This window comes from Pan paniscus, chromosome 22 (genome assembly GCF_029289425.2).
Source record: "Pan paniscus chromosome 22, NHGRI_mPanPan1-v2.0_pri, whole genome shotgun sequence".
Lineage (NCBI taxonomy): Eukaryota > Metazoa > Chordata > Mammalia > Primates > Hominidae > Pan > Pan paniscus.
Genome location: NC_073271.2, coordinates 25,268,469 through 25,286,812, shown reverse-complemented (window position 1 = coordinate 25,286,812; position 18,344 = coordinate 25,268,469). Strand labels below are relative to the sequence as shown.

Below are 18,344 nucleotides of genomic sequence, written 5' to 3'. Positions count from 1 at the left end.
TAGCAGGAGACCTGAGTTCCTCATTACACGGATCCGTCTATAGGGCTGCTTGAGTGCCCTCACCACATGGCAGCTTCCCCCAGAGTCCATAATCCAAGAGAGAATAAGAAAGAAGCCATGAGGCACTTTATGACCTAATTATACATATTCCGTCATATTTTATTCTTTGGAATTGAGTCATTTATCCAGTCCACACTTTTAAAAAGGGAACTTAGTCTCCCCGCTTTTGGGGCTAAAAAGATGAAAACAAGAAGGTCATAGAATCAATTCAATTTCAGCCAGGCACGGTGGCTCACGCCTGTAATCCCAGCACTTTGAGAGGCGGAGGAGGGAGGATCTCTTGAGCTCAGGAGTTCCAGACCAGCCTGGGCAACATAGCGAGACCCTGTGTCTAAAAAAAAAAAAAAAAAAAGAGAGAGAGAGAGAGAATCAAGTCAGTCTTGACATCTTGGCCAAATGTGTGATCTATGTCTTAAAAAGCTGAGATTTAGCCTTATTTCTGAGGCTTGTTTCCACCATATACTTAATTTTTCTGTTTCTTGAGCCTCAGTTAAGTCAACTGACTTGAAATTCCAAGAACGGCCTCTTTGTTAATGGGAAGCCACAGGTCTTCCATGGATTGTTGTACCTTTTGTGCACTGCACAAGAAGAGGCACAGATGAGAAGCGACTGAAATCCAACCTGCACTCAGTTCGCCACACTCTGTTCCCAAAAGAAGGAGATAATCTTTGTCTTTCTTCTGCTCAAAGAGGGCACCTCTGCAAGGATCCCCACAATGTGATTCATGTGCCAGCAGTGCCCCTGGGATGTTGATTGTTTACATGATTTAGCCCCAATCTTGGTACTTTCTTTAGATCCTGACTGTGACATCCACCACATTCTCCATCTCTCAGTCACCTTCTCTGTTGGTGGGTTTTGCACACCCAGAGAGTACATAAGAATCCTTTGGGATTCAGGTGAAAAAATAATGGAACTTCTATTTGTAACTTTTTAAATCTAAAGAAAGAATGAAAGTAAGTCACTATTAGTTAATAGATTAACACTGGCACATGTGTTAACTTATAAATAAATATATATATTTGAAGTGAACACTTACAAGTTTTTACTGACACATAATCAAGAAAAATTAGAGACTACTGTTTTATATCATCATCTAAGTCACTGATAAAAATGTTAAATGTGGCCGGGCACGGTGCCTCAAGCCTGTAATCCCAGCACTTCGGGAGGCCAAGGCAGGCGGATCATGAGGTCAGGAGATCGAGACCATCCTGGCTAACACAGTGAAATCCCGTCTCCACTAAAAATACAAAAAATTAGCTGGGCATGGTGGCGGGCGCCTGTAGTCCCAGCTACTCAGGAGGCTGAGGCAGGAGAATGGCTGAATCCGGGAGGTGGAGCTTGCAGTGAGCAGAGATGGCGCCACTGCACACCAGCCTGGGTGACAGAGCGAGACTTCGTTTCAAAAAAACAAAACAAAACAAACATGTTAAACAAGACCAGGCTGAGAACAAAGCCTTCAGGTGAACATTGATCCAATAATCTGTGTGGGTGACATTATCACTTGACCCAGCATCTAATCCCAAATCAATCATTATGAAGCAGATACTCTGTGCTAGACAGCCTGGAAAATGGTCTCCAATGATTCCACCTCCTGCTTTTCACACCCATGTAAATGGCATTTTGCATGACCTATCATGCAGCTTTGTAGTAGATGCTGAGCCTGAGGTATCCAGCTAAGCCACACCCAGATTGCTGACACACAGAAATCGTAAGATAAAAAATGTTTGCGGCCAGGCGCGGTAGCTCACGCCTGTAATCCCAGATCCACAGACCTCCATCTTCCTGTGACAGACTAATTTAAAAAAAAAAAAAAAAAAAAAAAAAAGGGACCAGGCCCATTGGCTCATGCCTGTAATCCCAGCATTTTGGGAGGCCGAGGCGGGCGGATCACGAGGTCAGGAGATCGATACCATCCTGGCTAACGTGGTGAAACCCCGTCTCTACTAAAAATACAAAAAATTAGCCGGGTGTGGTGGCGGGCGCCTGTAGTCCCAGCTACTCGGGAGGCTGAGGCAGGAGAATGGTGGGAACCCGGGAGGTGGAGCTTGCAGTGAGCCGAGATCGCGCCATTGCACTCCAGCCTGGGTGACAAGAGTGAGAGACTCCGTCTCAAAAAAAAAAAAAAAAAAAAAAAAAAAAAAAAAAGTTTGCTGTTTTAAGCTGCTAATGTTGGGGTTATCTGTAACACCGTAATAGATAACTACTACACTTTTCCAGGTGATGCGTAATAGATTGCAATAACCAACAACTCTGTGATCTAACTATTATCATCTTCATTTTACAGAGAAAACGGAGACTCAGAATATTTACATGACTTTCCCAAATTCAAAACAGCTAGTAAATGACAGCACTGGAAGTTAAATCCAGTGTGGCTCTGAAATCCACACTCTAACTAGCTGTATGACTTTGGGCAAGTTACTGCAACCTCTTAGTCGTCAGTTTCCTCATCAGTAAAATTAAGGACTGAAACAAAGTATTCATCTCTATTTTTCTAAAATTTCATACCCCTCCTCTGCTTTATCCACAGCCCAAGAAGCGAACTGAAATGATATTTATACTAAGAAATGTGGAGTGGGGAAACAAGGGTTTGAAGATTACTCAATTGAGATGAAGAAATGCGGCCATGCCGAAAACCAGTGAGGCTTGTGACTCTCCAGGGCATACGTGGCTGATGCTGACAGCTTCCTATTCATTCGGGCTGCCGCTCAGAGGACAAAGGTGGAGGAGATCCATTTCCTTTTTTTTTTTTTTTTTTTAAAGACGGAGTCTCGCTCTGTCGCCCAGGCTGGAGTGCAGTGGCGCGATCTCGGCTCACTGCAAGCTCCGCCTCCCAGGTTCACGCCATTCTCCTGCCTCAGCCTCCCGAGTAGCTGGGACTACAGGCGCCCGCCACCACGCCCGGCTAATTTTTTGTATTTTTAGTAGAGACGGGGTTTCACCGCATTAGCCAGGATGGTGTCGATCTCCTGACCTCATGATCCGCCCGCCTCGGCCTCCCAAAGTGCTGGGATTACAGGCGTGAGCCACCGCGCCCGGCCCCTTTTTTGTTTTTTTTAAATTAGTCTGTCACAGGAAGATGGAGATCTGTTTCTTAAGAGGAAAGGAAGAAGAGGCTTCTAACCTGCTCTGACCAACTGTTATGTTGCAATATCTTCACAGAGATCCTTCCAGCTGCAATAAAGACAATAAAAGGAATACAACATACTTTTGCTACAACTCAGTACACAGACTCTTCAGCACAGTGAGGCTAGGCAGATGGAAAATGTGGGAAGAAAGCCGGGGAAGGGCGTAATAACAACCATGATAACCATGGCTGTACTTATATATATGGAGATGTTTTATTTTATTATAATTTGTTGTTATTATACCGGCTTTTTGTGTGTGAGCTGTTTTGAATCTTTTAACTCCTTTAAATGCCTTCAAAAACTAGTATTTTAGCTGGGCACAGTGGCTCATGCCTGTAATCTCAGCACTTTGGGAGACCAAGGTAGGAAAATGGCTTGAACCCGGAAGTTCAAGATCAGCTTGGGCAACATGGCAAGATCCCGTCTCTACAAAAAAAAAAAAAAAATCAATTAGCTGGGTACAGTGGTGTACACATGTAGTCCCAGCTACTTGGGAAGCTGGGGTGGGAGGATTGCTTGAGCCCAGAAAGTCAAAGCTGCCGTGAGCCATGATTACACCACTGAACTCCAGCCTGGGCGAAAGAGCAGGCCCTGTCTCAAAAAAGAAAAGAAAAGAAAGCTAGTATTTTAAACTGTGCCTCAGACCTAAAAATGAGTGAACCACTGCCCTAAACCGTGGAAGAGCAAGCCCAACTTGGTTGGGAGGAGACCCTTTCCATATGGGGTCAAAACTGTACCTGCCACTTTGGCATCTTTGAGAATTAAAAGAATAGAGACCTTCAACTTCACCCTGAGGGGACTGCTATACCCACAACTGAGGAGGCAAAGTCCAGATAAATGAGCAGATAAGGTAGAGAAAGATACAAAGAATTTCTCTCTTCCTCAAAAGAAAGAAGCCCAGTAACAAATCTCCTTCAGTGCTTAATAATGTTTGGCGAGGTAGTCTAGTCGAAAGCTTAGGACTTGGCTGTTTAAATCATCCATTCATTTCTTCAAAGGGTTTGCCGCTTACTAGCTAGGTGAACACAAGCTAGTTATTTGCCCTCTCTGAGTCCTAATTTCCGCCTTTGCAAAAAGGAATAATACCTCCCTTTTCCTTTATTATTGTAAAGATTAAAGAAGATCGCTTCTTTGAAAGAACGGTGCACAGTGGCACAAGTAATGGAAATTCAGAAAATATTGTGTCCTTCTTTCACATTCCTTTTTTTCTCAAGAAATTTAAAACCAGTACATGTTTTTAAAAAATCATTCCAGCTGCTCCATGGAGACCATATATAAATTGAAAGAATGGAAATAGAGGGGTGAGTCAGGAGACTATTGAAGTTGTCCAGATGGGAGATAAAAATGGCTCAGGCTCAGAGAGTAACAGTAGAAAAAAAGAGAAGTGGGTAGATTTGGGATGCATCTTAAACATAGAGTTGACAGTGCTTACTGTGGAGCACACGGAGAGAAAAATCCCTCTTAAAAATTTTATTTAGCTTATTTCATTCCAAAGAAAGGGAACTGACTCGCTGGTGCTGTGTAGACTGGTGCTCTCCAACAGAACTTTTTGTGATAATGGAAATGTCCTAGATGGTTACTGTCCAGTATGGTAGACATGAGCCTCATGTGCCTCTTGGCACTTGAAGTATGGCTAGTATGACCAAGAAACTAAATTTTTTATTTTATTTAATTATAATTAATTCAAAGTTTTATAGCTATCATATTAGACAGCGCAAATCTAGGTAATATACAGCCTAGATTTTTTCCCTATAATTCCTTCAAATTATACAGACACAACAGTTTATAGAATGTACAGTTTGTCCCCACATACTTTTTTATGATGTTGTCCAACCTTAACTGTTCAACCAGTTTATGTTAATTGAGCTAAAATCTGGGTGCGGGGGGTAGAAATCAACATTCTTTCTACTTCTATTAATCCCAATATTATAACATTAATCAGTAAGCCACTTCTGACCAATTAAAAACATCATATAAATTATATCTTTGCATGTTTTCATTATGTTGCTCCTTGGCTTAATTTATGTGAAATCAATTGCTATGATAACTACATATCGTGTTATTTGACCATAATGTCAACAGGAGAAATGACTAATAAAAAAAAAAACTTGTAAGGGAGACTGTGTAGCAAATCTCACTATCTATTAGCCTAAGAACTGAAGTAATCATTACTCCTTAAATATTTAAAAGGTATATCAAGGTTGACGTAAGGGGAATTGCAGTGGCAATAATAAAATTTAAAATAAATTTTAATTTTGTTCTACCTCTTATGTTTTATGAACAATAGTAATATTTTTGATTTATAAGAGCCTTTTTCTCTTTTCTTCCCCTCTCTTCTTATTTTTCTTTGGATAATAAGTTCTAAATATCTATCTACTACCCTATCGTTTATAGAACTTCAGTTTCTTCAAAACTAAACTTACCATCTATGCTGCAGTTAAGAAAAACCATGCTTACCATAGTATGCATACTCCCTCCAAATTCCTACTAGATACTCTGAGTGAATATTTTTGGGTTCTGTCTGCCCAGTATTATGTGTCCCTCTTTTCCTGATAACTGCAACTCCTTTCCCACTAAGGTAGTATCCCTTACCCCTACTTGTGATTTTGGTGGGATAGCCAATCACAATACTCCTCTCATCCCCCAGCCACAATCGTTAGCCTAGGATTAAAAATGGTGCTCTTCCAAGTTCCTATCAGAGTTCTTAGCCGAGATTTTATACGCGTTCTGAAAGAAAGGTGACCTCCTTTTTCTTTTCAGTTGCTAAACTGGGTTGCTGTAAACCTTGAACTATCTGTAATCATACTCTGTCATTTCCCAACCATATGAAGGAAGCGCTCCTGAAATGGGGAAGAATAAGAGCAGCACATGGAGGGAAGTAGAAGAGAGGAAGAGAGCAAAGAGATAGATCGGATGATTTCATTTCTCTGCCTGAGGCCAGCTCTACCCAATGGACTTCCCAGTTCAGTAAACCAACAATTTCTCTTTTATACATAAGCTTCTATGAGTTGGCTTCTGGCACCTGTAATCAAATGTGTCCTGTTGAATATAGTGCCTCTCCAAACTCATAGCCATGCTCCCCTTCACTCTCTGTGCTCAGCCATACTTGAACAAAATCTGGTCACTGTGCTCTTTCATCCCTGGGCCTTGGAATATATCATCCCTCTGCCTGGAGCCATTGCCTTCAGATCTCAGCTTAAACATCACTGCCTTAAGGAGGTCCTACCTGACTTTTAGATGTAGGTCATTCACCTGCTATAAACTCTTTGTGCACTTTGTGCTTTCCCTATCATCAACCTCACCCTAGTTATTATTATTATTGCCTCTTTGATGTTTCTCTTTACCACCAGACTCTGAGCTTTGTGAGATCAGGGAACTGCATCTGTCTTATTCACTGATATATTCATTCCCCAGCACCTAGAATAGTGCTTGGCCCAAAGTACGCACTTAAGGTATATTTTGAATGAACAAGTAAATGAATGGTGTTTTCTATGTGTATTGTCAATATATTTTCAAAACTTAGTGTACATTTTCAACCCTACTTCCTAGCAGAACTAAGCTGGTAGACACTAAATTTCCTAAGATCCCACAGCTCAGAAGGCCAATTACCAGGCTGAAAATGTGACTTTCAACTCCTAATCCAGCCTACTTCTCACTATAAACACCTACTTCTAAAAACATTTTTTCATGCAGAAAATCAATAATAAGCTTCTCAGCTGCAGCCAGAGTTGAGTACCACTGTTTCAAAATCACTTCATGTTTCCTCTTAGAAACAGCTGATACTATCAAGTGGCACTGCCCTAATTGTTTTGTGTTTCTCTGCGTATTAATTCTAATTCTTTAAATGAAATTGTTAATTCCTTGACACTTTAGTCTTGCTACTCAAAGTGTGGTCCCTGGACCAGTGAAACCAATAACCCTCCAGGAGCTTTTCAGATATGCAGAATCTCAAGCCCCATCCCAGAACCTACAGACTTAGAAACATTTTAACAAGATCCCCAGATATTACCATGTACAGTTCTCAACCACTGCTCTGGAATAGTCGGTCACAGCAGATGTTTTTGTGCCATAACATTTGTATTCACAGCACATAAGTTGGGAGACCACAGGTGAAGGAAAATACTTAATACTGGCTTTTGAGGAATCAGATGTTGAGGTGGTCAATTAATTCAATGAGCCAAACTGAGAGTAACAATCAGATCTTTATTCTCTTCTACAACAGTGCGGGCAAGAGGCAAAAGAGGGCGGCTCCAGCTCCCCCACATTCCCCTTATCCCCCTGGAACAGCTCTAGGTGAGGATCAGATGGCATGCAGAACAGACAAGAAAATGAGCCCCTGCCCCACACAAAAGGCTCCTGCCTCTTTATAGCCCACAGGCTGGGAAACGGGAAAGGGCTAGGAGTAGAAAGGCGTGGAGTCAAAGTGGAGGAAAGTGCCTCAGCCAAGGCCCCCAACAGACAGCCTCTGAATAGAGACACCTGGGCTAGGCATATAGACACGCATACATGCGGGTGCAGGGGTGTGGGGGTGGGGTGGTGGAACAGAATCTCTTTTTTTTTTTTTTTAAATGAATGAGCCTAACCTTCCCTTTCCCTCCCCTCCCCTCCCCTCTGCTCCCTTCCCCTCCCCTTCCCTTTCCTTTCATTTCTGAGAGGATCTGGCTCTATCACCCAGGCTGGAGTGCAGTGGTGCGATCTCAGCTCACTGCAACCTCCGCCTCCCAGGCTCAAACCATCCTCCCACATCAGCCTCCCAAGTAGCTGGGATTGCAGGTGCATGCCACCATGCCCGGCTAATTTTTTTGTATTTTTGGTAGAGATGGGGTTTTGCCATATTGCCCAGGCTGGTCTTGAACTCCTGGGCTCAAGCAATGCTCCCGCCTCGGCCTCTCAAAGTGCTGGGATTACAGGTGTGAGAAGAAAGATACCCGCATGAATCCTTGAATGCAACTCCCTAGAGGAAACCGTAAGGCACTGGCTGTGCACCGAGTCTGGTATGGGAAGGGCAGCTTCTTCCTTCCATGGAGCTTGCCTTGTCATTATCTCAAATCACACATAGATCACACAAAGGATTTTGGCCTAGAGTCAAACTTCTCAACTAGTTGATACAAATTTTGCACCATTTAATAAGATACTACTTTGCTCAGTAGGCTAAGCAAAGTAGTCTATCAAAGCGACCCATGCATAGTGAAGGATTTCTCTCCAGAAATGGTTCTCAAAGAGCAATGTCTGGACCAGCAACATTAGCATCACCTGGGAACTTCCTAAAAATTCAAATACTTAGGCCCCACCCTAGACTTTCTGAATCAGAAAATGTCGGGATGGAGTCCAGCCATCTGTGTTTCGATACTTCCCCCGGGTGACTCTGACAGATGCTAACATTTGAGAACCCACTGCTGTCTAGCAGAGTTTCTCAAATTCAGCACTATGGACATTTGGGGCCAGATAATTGTTGTTGCGGGAAGCTGTTCTGTGGATTGTCAGATGTTTAGACAAGCCTCTGGCCTCTAGCTACTAGATGCTTGTACCATATCCCTGGTTGTGACATCCCAAAATATCTCCAGCCATTGCCAAATATCCCCTGGGGGAAAAATTGCCCCCAGTTGAGAACCATTGCCCTAGAGTAATTACTATGACCTAGATTGGTCCAAGCCTAAAGCATAACATATAAACTTACAAAAATGATATTCACAGATACGTGACAATGTGACATAAACTAACCTTTAAACAGTTTACAGTTTACAAAGCACTTTCACATATAAGTCATTTGCTCCCCACAGTAATCCTAGAAGGAGGGTAATTATCATCATTCTCATCTTAGTGGTAAGGAAATTGAGATTCATACAAGTTACTTGATATGACCAAGGTTACTGCCTGCTAAGTGGCAGAGATGGAACTTAAACCTAGGTCCTTCTCGGCCAGGCGCGGTGGCTCACGCCTGTAATCCCAGCACTTTGGGAGGCCGAGGCGGGTGGATCGCAAGGTCAGGAGATTGAGACCATCCTGGCCAACATGGTGAAGCCCCATCTCTACTAAAAAAAAAAAAAATACAAAAAATTAGCCGGGCATGGTGGCGGGTGCCGGCAGTCCCAGCTACTCAGGAGGCTGAGGCAGGGGAATGGCGTGAACCCAGGAGGCGGAGCTTGCAGTGAGCCGAGATCATGCCACTGCACTCCAGCCTGGGTGACAGAGCGAGACTCCATCTCAAAACAAAAACAAACAAACAAACAAACAAAAAAACCTAGGTCTTTCTTTTTCATAAATAAAGAGAATTACCTTATTAAATGAGCTATGGAGGGGTTATTTCTAGTCTTTAACAATATTTGCTCTTGGTAAAAAATTCAGTATTAGCTGAGAAATAATAGTTGTAGAGATACTCTTAACAGATTATTCAATATGAAAAATGGATTGTGCATCCAAAATAAGGGAAGCCTATCTATAGATATTTACACAAGTTATTATATGAGCTATTATTTGGAAATAGAAGTCTTATGATAGTCAGCTGGGTGCAGGGGCTCACGCCTGTAATCCCAGCACTTTGGGAGGCTGAGGCGGGCGGATCACTTGAAGTCAGGAGTTTGAGTCTAGCCTGGCCAACATGGTGAAACCCCATCTCTACTAAAAATACAAAACTTAGCTGGGCATAGTGCTACATGCCTGTAATCCCAGCTACTCAGGAGGCTGAAGCAGGAGAATCGCTTGAACCCAGGAGGTGGAGGTGGCAGTGAGCTGAGATCGTGCCACTGCACTCCAGCCTGGGTGACAGAGAGAGACTCCTTCTCAAAAACAAAAACAAAAAAGTCATAGTGAGCCTGAGTCAGAGATGTTGGAGAGATTTGTAATCAGTTAAGAGGAGTAAAAAAACAGCACAGTCGAACAAACTCAGGAATAGTCTTTCTCCTGTAAACTGCAGCCCCTGCCTGGTGAGAAAGTGAAATCACAATCCTAGCACATTGACTGAAGGAGATAGAAGAACACCCAGCACATCGTAGAGCCATTGTCCTGCTCTGACCCAGATCCCTGCAGAATGAGGTGCTGCCCAACCAGCCTTAGGCTCCCATGGTGCAGTGTGTAAAAAGCCTTCGGAACCTGAGACTTCCAGAAAGTGGACGGAATACTCACCCAGAGGGGAGCTGGGGATTTCCACGGGCACAGTAATAGACTTTGGCTTCAGAGTGAGCATCCAATCGCCAGTAGCCAACTTGCTGACCTTTGGATTGTCCTCCAACATGGCCAAACTTGTTGCAGAGCATAAAACTGAAATACTAAATAAAGATCAAGGCCAAATCAAAGTCATGATGAGACAAATGACCCCACACAGACCTTTTGATGTCAGTTCTTTTTTTCCCTGAGAAGAACTTGAAACTTCTTGCCTCCTCTTTAGAGAGGGTTGTTAATGGTCCTATAAACTGGAGTTTAAATCTGGAAACGTTTCTCATCAGGGGAAAGAGCACTGGGCTTGGACTCAGAATCCTGGATTCCAGTCCTGGATGTTCAACAGAGAAACCACTCAGCCTCGCTCTGCCTCAGATTTTTCTTATAAAAACAAAGAGAGCTGATTATAAGAACTCTAGGATTTCTACCACTTCTAGAATTCTACCCTTTACCAACATCTTAAATTTGCATTTAATATACTCCCCACTTGGGAGACACCATGCATAAAATTACAGAAGGCAGGATTTGGAGTCATGCAGGCCCAGCTTGCAATCCCAGCTCTGCAGTATTCTAGCTGGATTATGTTAGACAACTCCCCTAGCCCTCCCCATGCTCAGTTTCTTCATCTTTAAAACAAAGGTGATAACAACAGTATCCAACTCAAAAGGACTTTTGTGAATATTAAATGGAATTATATGTATAAACAATTAATACATAGTACCTGGTACATAGGAAGCACTCAGTAGATGGGAGTTACTATCATGTATTTGAGAATGGACAGGCCAGGTGCAGTAGTTCATACCTGTAATCTAAGCACTTCAAGAAGCCAAAAGCAGGAGGACTGCTTGAAGCCAGGTGTTCAAGACCAACCTGGGCAAAATAGCGAGACTCCATCTCTATGAAAAAAAAAAGAAAAAAAAACTTAGTTGGATGTGGTGGTGCACACCTGTGGTCCCAGCTACTTGAGAGGCTGAGGTGGGACAATTACCTGGGCCCAGGAGGTCAGGGCTGTAGTGAGCCATGATTCCACCACTGCATTCCAGCCTGGGTGACAGAGCAAGGGGCTGTATTGAAAAAATAAAAAAGAAAAAAAGAAAAGAAAATGTACACTCAGGAAAATAAAATTGAAGGACTTTTATTAAGAGCTATACCTCATTTTGTGATGGAGGGAACTAGAGTGACTTAAAAATCAACTGGCTAAAAACATTCTATTTTTTAAAATCTCAAAACTGTAAACGACAGTCTCTTAGAGGGAACACAGGCCATTTCTCATGTTTCCTGCATGATTCAAATTGGTGGATAATTAGTCATAAAGATTTCTGAGTAAACAGCACCATTTGGTAATACACTGTTTTCTGCTAGTTTGCTTAGGGATGGAGAAATTGTGAATGAAAAAGGAATGTATATAGATGTGTTGTCCAGTACAGTAGCAACTGGTACCATGTGGCTATTCACAGCTTAAAATGTGACCAGTTCAAGATGAGATGCGCTGTAAATACAAAATTCACAGCAGATTTCAAAGATTTGGTACCAAAACAAGTAAAATATTCAATAATATGTTTATATTGATTATATGTTGAAATGATAAAATTGGTAAGTTGGAGTAAATAAAATATTTCAAAATGAATTTTACCTCCTTTTTAGTTTTTTAATGTGACTATTAAGCAATTTTAAATTACATATATGGCTTGCATTATATTTCTATTGACCAATGCAGTATAGAGAGGAAAAATAAGAACACACATACACAAAGAGCAAGAAAAAAAACGAAGTCCCGGGGATGTAGCAATTTAAAAAAAAAAAAAAAAGTGAGGAAGGCCACAGGCTTGATGATCCTGGCTCCATGCAAAAAAAGTCACTAAAATTGATTTTTCTATTAACAAAGAAGCTGCCGGGCGCGGTGGCTCACACCTGTAATCCCAGCACTTTGGGAGGCCAAGGCAGGCGGATCACGAGGTCAGGAGATCGAGACCATCCTGGCTAACACAGTGAAACCCCGTCTCTACTAAAAATACAAAAAATTAGCCGGGCGTGGTGGGGGTGCCTGTAGTCCCAGCTACTCGGGAGGCTGAGGCAGGAGAATGGCGTGAACCCAGGAGGCGGAGCTTGCAGTGAGCCGAGATTGCACCACTGCACTCCAGCCTGGGCGACAGACAAACAAAGAAGCTAATAGAGATTGCATTCCCTATGCCTTTTACATATTTCATTTTGTAACATTTGGTAGAAGAAAGAAAAGAGAAGTTGTGCCTTCCTCACTTCTTTCATTGAATAATCTCTTTTAATCTTATAAAACATTGTGTCCTCTTTTGGTCATAAGTGGATGGAAAGACATAAAAATAAGGAAAGTGCGCCCTCTGCAGGCTACTTAGCAATATAGAAATACTAAACAGCAAAGTTCTGTAAAAAATACTGCAGAATGAATAAATGAATGGATGAGTTAACATTTCACATTACTGCATCTACTGCTGTCATCACTGATTCAATAATGGTGAAAATAAAGGCAAGGAAATGGGTCGAATAGTATCAAAATTATTAGGTTATATCAATTCTTTCTTTTTTCCTTCCCTCCTGCCTTCTCTCCCTCCTTCCTGTCTTTCCTCCTTCTTTCTTATTCTCCTTACTCCCTTCCTTTCTCCTTTTTTCCCTTCCTCCCTCCCTCTCTTCCCTTCCTCCCTCCCTCTCATCCTTCCCTCCTTCCTGCTTCCCTCCCTTCCTCCCTTTCTTCCTTCCTTCCTTCCTCTTTTTTCTTGCTTTCACTCTTGAACAGCTTAGACACATCTTGTTTGGAAATCCTATATAAAGGCAAAAGGCCAAACTCAGCCTAGAGATTTATGCTGTTTATTTCAGTACAGTTTCTTTATGAGGTTAATGCTTCATTCATGTTTCTAAATCCAATCTGGCAGACAAAGTAAAGAAATAATAAGGCCACAAACATCACCAGCCACAAACTTAATGGTGTCAAGTATGTGATTATAAGCAGCCCCTAACTTAGGAAAGGGTTACCTTCCCAAAGGCAGTTTATATTTTGGTTGTTTGGAATGAGAAATCTTTTTCTCATTTTTTCTGGGCCAGTTCACAAGGGCACAAATACATATTAACCTATAATGTATGTGAGATAGATAATAATAACATCATTATTTTTACTTTATCAAACACTAATATATAACAGTATTTTTATGGAAAAAGACAAATGTAAGGCCCATCTTGGGCTCTCAGAAGATTATCCTTCTTTCTCCAGGTGGTATGAGCAGTCTTCTCCCAGTTTCTTGATTCAGAGATGAGGGTTACGTCTGGGAGATCCATGCCAGACAACCCCAGGACCAGTGTCTTTTTTTTTTGAGACGGAGTCTCGCTCTGTCACCAGGCTGGAGTATAGTGGTGCGATCTTGGCTCACTGCAACCTCTCCCTCCTGGGTACAAGTGATTCTCCTGCCTCAGCCTCCCAGGTAGCTGGGACTACAGGCGTGCACCACCACATCCAGCTAATTTTTGTATTTTTAGTAGAGATGGGGTTTCACCATGTTGGCCAGGCTGGTCTTGAACTCCTGACCTAGTGATCCACCCACCTCGGCCTCCCAAAGTGCTGGGATTACAGGCATGAACCACCACGCCTGGCCAGTATCTTGTTAGCACTCTTTAGTGCAAAACAAGGAAGCTAACTCACAGGTACAGTCACACCCCCAGATTTCTGAACTGGAGAACAAAGAAAAATTAATATCATCATCAGAGAAAGCAGCGCCCAAATGGTGGACTCTCTCTGCTTTCTTCAACACACACACATGCACACACACTTTCCTGTGTCACCAACACTCATTTTATAGATTGGGCATCTGTAGGTTAAGACTGTCTGTAATGATAACCGGGCTTCAATAGCTTTAAGAAATACAGCACTGGTGTTATGGAATATATTTCCTATTCGCATTTTTATTATTCACAGCGTAATTTAAGACCAATTTAATTCCTTTTAACCTATTAAACAAAACTAGCGTGGTTAAATTAAACTTTGCAGTGTGTAAAATAACTTAAGGAGAGCTTATGAAAGGGAATTTGGAATAACCCAGAAATTATATTTATTGCTTACACATAATTCAAAACAGTGCGAAAATGTAATGCAATCTGTAAACTTGTGTTTTTGTCAAACAGATTATATATTTTAAAATAAACACTTGCAGGAAAACACAACAAAAGGTGATAGCATTTATTATTTGCTTTTTCTTATGGTTACATTTAAACTTTTTAATCCAGAATATATACAACAGCCTAAATTGTGTGCCTATTAAAGCTTCACCTCTCATAGTTAAAATGCTGAAAAAAAATAAAAGCATCTATCTTGATCAGAGTTATGAGAACACAAGTGAAATGTTTTTGCAGCTCTGCTCTCTCTTGAGTGCAGACATACACTTTGGAGCTTTTGAGAAATATGGTCCCTATCTAATGCACAGTGGTTCAACGAAGAAGCTCTTACTCACTTAGTAAGTAGATTAAAATACAATCGTAATTTCCTCTTTGGGAAGCTAAGTGTAGTTTTAAGCTATAATCTTTATGTGATTCCAGGTGTGATGTACAGAAATCTCATAGTGTTGTATAGCATGATCATTAAGAAAATGAGCACGACCGGGCGCGGTGGCTCACACCTGTAATCCCAGCTCTTTGGGAGGCCGAGGTGGGCGGATCACGAGGTCAGGAGATGGAGACCATCCTGGCTAACTCAGTGAAACCCCGTCTCTACTAAAAATACAAAAAATTAGCCGGTCGTGGTGGTGGGAGCCTGTGGTCCCAGCTACTCAGGAGGCTGAGGCAGGAGAATCGTTTGAACCCCAGAGGCGGAGCTTGCAGTGAGCGGAGATCACGCCGCTGCACTTCAGCCTGGGAGACAGAACAAGACTCTGTCTCAAAAAAAAAAAAAAGAAAAAGAAAAAGAAAATGAGCATTAGATTTACAGTTAAATCCTGCATAAACCATTTAGGAGATATACGACCTAAGACATAGCTTAACCTCTCTGTTCTTTAGCTTCTTCATCCAAAAACTGGGGTTCATTCATTTATTGAATACTTAACATGTGCCAAGCACTGTTCTGAGAACTGGGAACATAATTAAGGAACATATTTGGTCCAAATTCTCAGGAAGATTACATCCAAATTGGCAGAGATAGAGAGTTTTTAAAAGTAATTAATGTGAAAATGTTTAGGGAGTATTAGCTTTTAGGATAAAAATAAAATAGGGTGATGTAAAAGGAATATTGAGGAAGTTCCTGAGCACAGAGTTGTCAAGGAAACCCTCTCTGGGGAGATGAGATTTAATCTGGGACCTGAAGGAGGCGTCAACCACACTAAGGTCTGGGAGAAGAGAGGTCCAGGCAGAAGGAAAAGCTGGTGAAAAAGTCCAGCAGAGAGAATGAGTGTGGCATGTCACAAGAACAAAAAGAAGGTAGTGTGGCTGGGGCAGAGCAAGTGGAAAAGACGCAGGACATGAAGTAGGCAGGAGCTAGATCATGCCACTCCTTAGAGGAACTGGTTTAGAGTTTGGTTTTTATTTTAAGTACAGTTCAAAGCCATTGGAGGACTTTCATCAGGATGGTCGTGAAGACTGAGATAACACGCATAAAGCACTCAGCACAATGTGCAGAGTGAATACTCAGGAAAGGGGGACGTCATCATAATCATTGTTGATATATGATAAAACCCTAACATACAATATGTGAAGTCCAAAATATTTATTATTTTAAAACTCAGGGTCAAGTTATTGCAAGATTAATGAAGAAAGAACAGGGCCTTAGCAGAGGATAGGAGTCTATTGCCAATCACCACCTGGCCAAATTCTCGTTACTGTGGGGCAGGCTTTACTATATTTCTTGCCATCATTATCATTCTCACCATCAGCTTTATTATCAATGAAACTTAAGTAAAATCTTAGGCCAGCACTGCTCATCACGGAAGTGAAATGTTGATCAGCCTAGAGCAAAATGAATCTGAAGGAGCAATACTCAATGCTGTGGTCACTATGAAATGACACCAACATTCCTTAATTTCCCCCAGAGCATCATCAGGTAAGCGGACTTTCTGTTTTCCAAGCTGGGTGGGAATCCTTCCACTCATTTTCCAGAGCTGGTGGGCAGCAAACACTTACGGGGCCATGAACCTCGAGAAGTTCATTTCAAGCTGGAACTCACATAGATGTGCCAATGATTTTTCCTGGCCACATTTTATCATCTGTGCCTGCTCTTTCTCTAAGAACACCATATAAAGCAGTCCTTACTCCACGGATCATTTAGTTTACTAAATCATGGTTTATTTTTTCCGCAGGATATCACATGCTATTTTAGAATCAGTTTTCAAAAGGTCTTAAATGACTTGGCTCAAAATTGGTTTTGTATTAAGGGAAAGAACCGGTGTCCCAGAGTTTCAATCAGCACCTTAACAAATAGTCTGCCGACCTCCCACAGATTGCCAACAGTAACGGTTAGCTGAGACTTCCAAGGTCCATTTCTCTCTGCTTCTTTCCTACATTTTTCCCACCCTGTTTTCACTGAAAACAGGATTATAGTCGACAGTTTTACAGGAAGGGGTTGGGGGAAGGCAGACATACCTTAAGATCTGCTGCCTCGTTCCACATAACTTCTAAAGGTGCAATCAGCTGAACCATCTAGTCGCTTTGCATGACAGTAATTTAACCACTCAAGTTGTCTTTCACCTGGGGGATATAGAGAGTTATGATTCTGCATCAAAGCCATCGCAACATTCCTTCAAACAACATACTAACCATGCCGTTGGCATTCAATTAATGTTAAATACGGTAACATTTCATTCACATACAATATTGGGGAGAACGAGGTTTTCTACATAAATGAATTTTGCAGACAAGCAAAGCTCACCCCAACAAGAACCAAAAGATATTAGTCAACTTTGAATCATTTTTGATAGAATTTAAATGTTTTTTTTTTTTTTTTTTTTTTTTTAGACAGAGTCTGGCTCCGTCACCCAGGCTGGAGTGCAGTGGCACGATCTCAGCTCACTGCAAGCTCCGCCTCCCGGGTTCACTCCATTCTCCTGCCTCAGCCTAAATGCACTTTTTATGTCCAATGACCACTTAAATAAGGTGCAGGGATCTTTATTTTGTTCATTCATAGCCAATGATCACTTTAAGCATAATACACGGCTACATGCAATGCAATGGTTTCACCTAAAAGCCTCAATTATGTTTCTCAAGTTCTGGTGAGCAAGTCTCCTTGAAGCATGTCAAGCCCTTGTTGGTCTAGCTGTCACTTTTGCTACTATTGGCAGGTTTGACTGCTCTTGGCTTGCACATTCCCACCCCATTCTCATTTGCTCTGTGTGAGAAGATTATAAAACTTACGAACCTGAGCAGTATTACTTTACAACAATTCTCAGTCCAGAAGGACCCCGGTAAGGGCTTAAGGGTTATTCCATACCTCAAATGAGAGAAAATATGGGCTTAGAGACAGGCATTTTCCTTGCTGACTTTTTTTTTCCTTTGTGAATTTTTGGCAAAGTCTGAGAATCATCTTGAGATAAGTCACTGTGCATTATTACATTTCCCAAACATATTCTCTTCTACTTCTTGTTTCTCACTTGCATTTCCTAAATAAACTTTCTTACTCATCTCAGAAAGTTAATTTCTAATTGCTTTTAGACTATATTTGCCTAAGTTGTCAAAAATCGCTGTGTGATGATGTCAGGGAATGAAAAGATCTTTTGGAAGGATTTTTGGTAACCATTACCCTCCTTCTTCATTGAGATTCCTGATGTGATTTAACTTTCACCTCGATGGTGCATTTGGCATAGAGTCAGAAGAGTGAATATCTGGTAAGAAAGAAAATAGTCTAATCAAATAGCAATGAGAAAATGTAATTGCTCTAGCAGACTGCTACATAAATAGACACATAGATCCTCCCTTGATTTTATTCCCCTGAGGCTAATGACTGACCCTAATGAAAATCCCAGAGGAAATCATTGTAATAAAAATAGCCAAAACATTAAGAACAGG

At 41.6% G+C, this 18,344-nt stretch overlaps 1 protein-coding gene across 1 annotated transcript in view; it reads right to left on the bottom strand.

Annotated features, from left to right (window-relative positions):
• The window catches only part of MAP3K7CL (MAP3K7 C-terminal like), a 95,313-nt gene extending 76,969 nt beyond the window's left edge, over positions 1-18,344 (bottom strand). Inside the window, exons 1-4 of the mRNA XM_057300953.2 lie at positions 16,926-18,344; positions 11,329-11,404; positions 11,143-11,236; positions 10,308-10,450 (exon numbers count right to left, since the gene is read on the bottom strand). Of these exons, the coding sequence (XP_057156936.1) occupies positions 10,308-10,450; positions 11,143-11,236; positions 11,329-11,404; positions 16,926-16,982 (370 nt within the window). The 5' untranslated portion in view covers positions 16,983-18,344. The remainder of the gene's footprint in view (positions 1-10,307; positions 10,451-11,142; positions 11,237-11,328; positions 11,405-16,925) is intronic.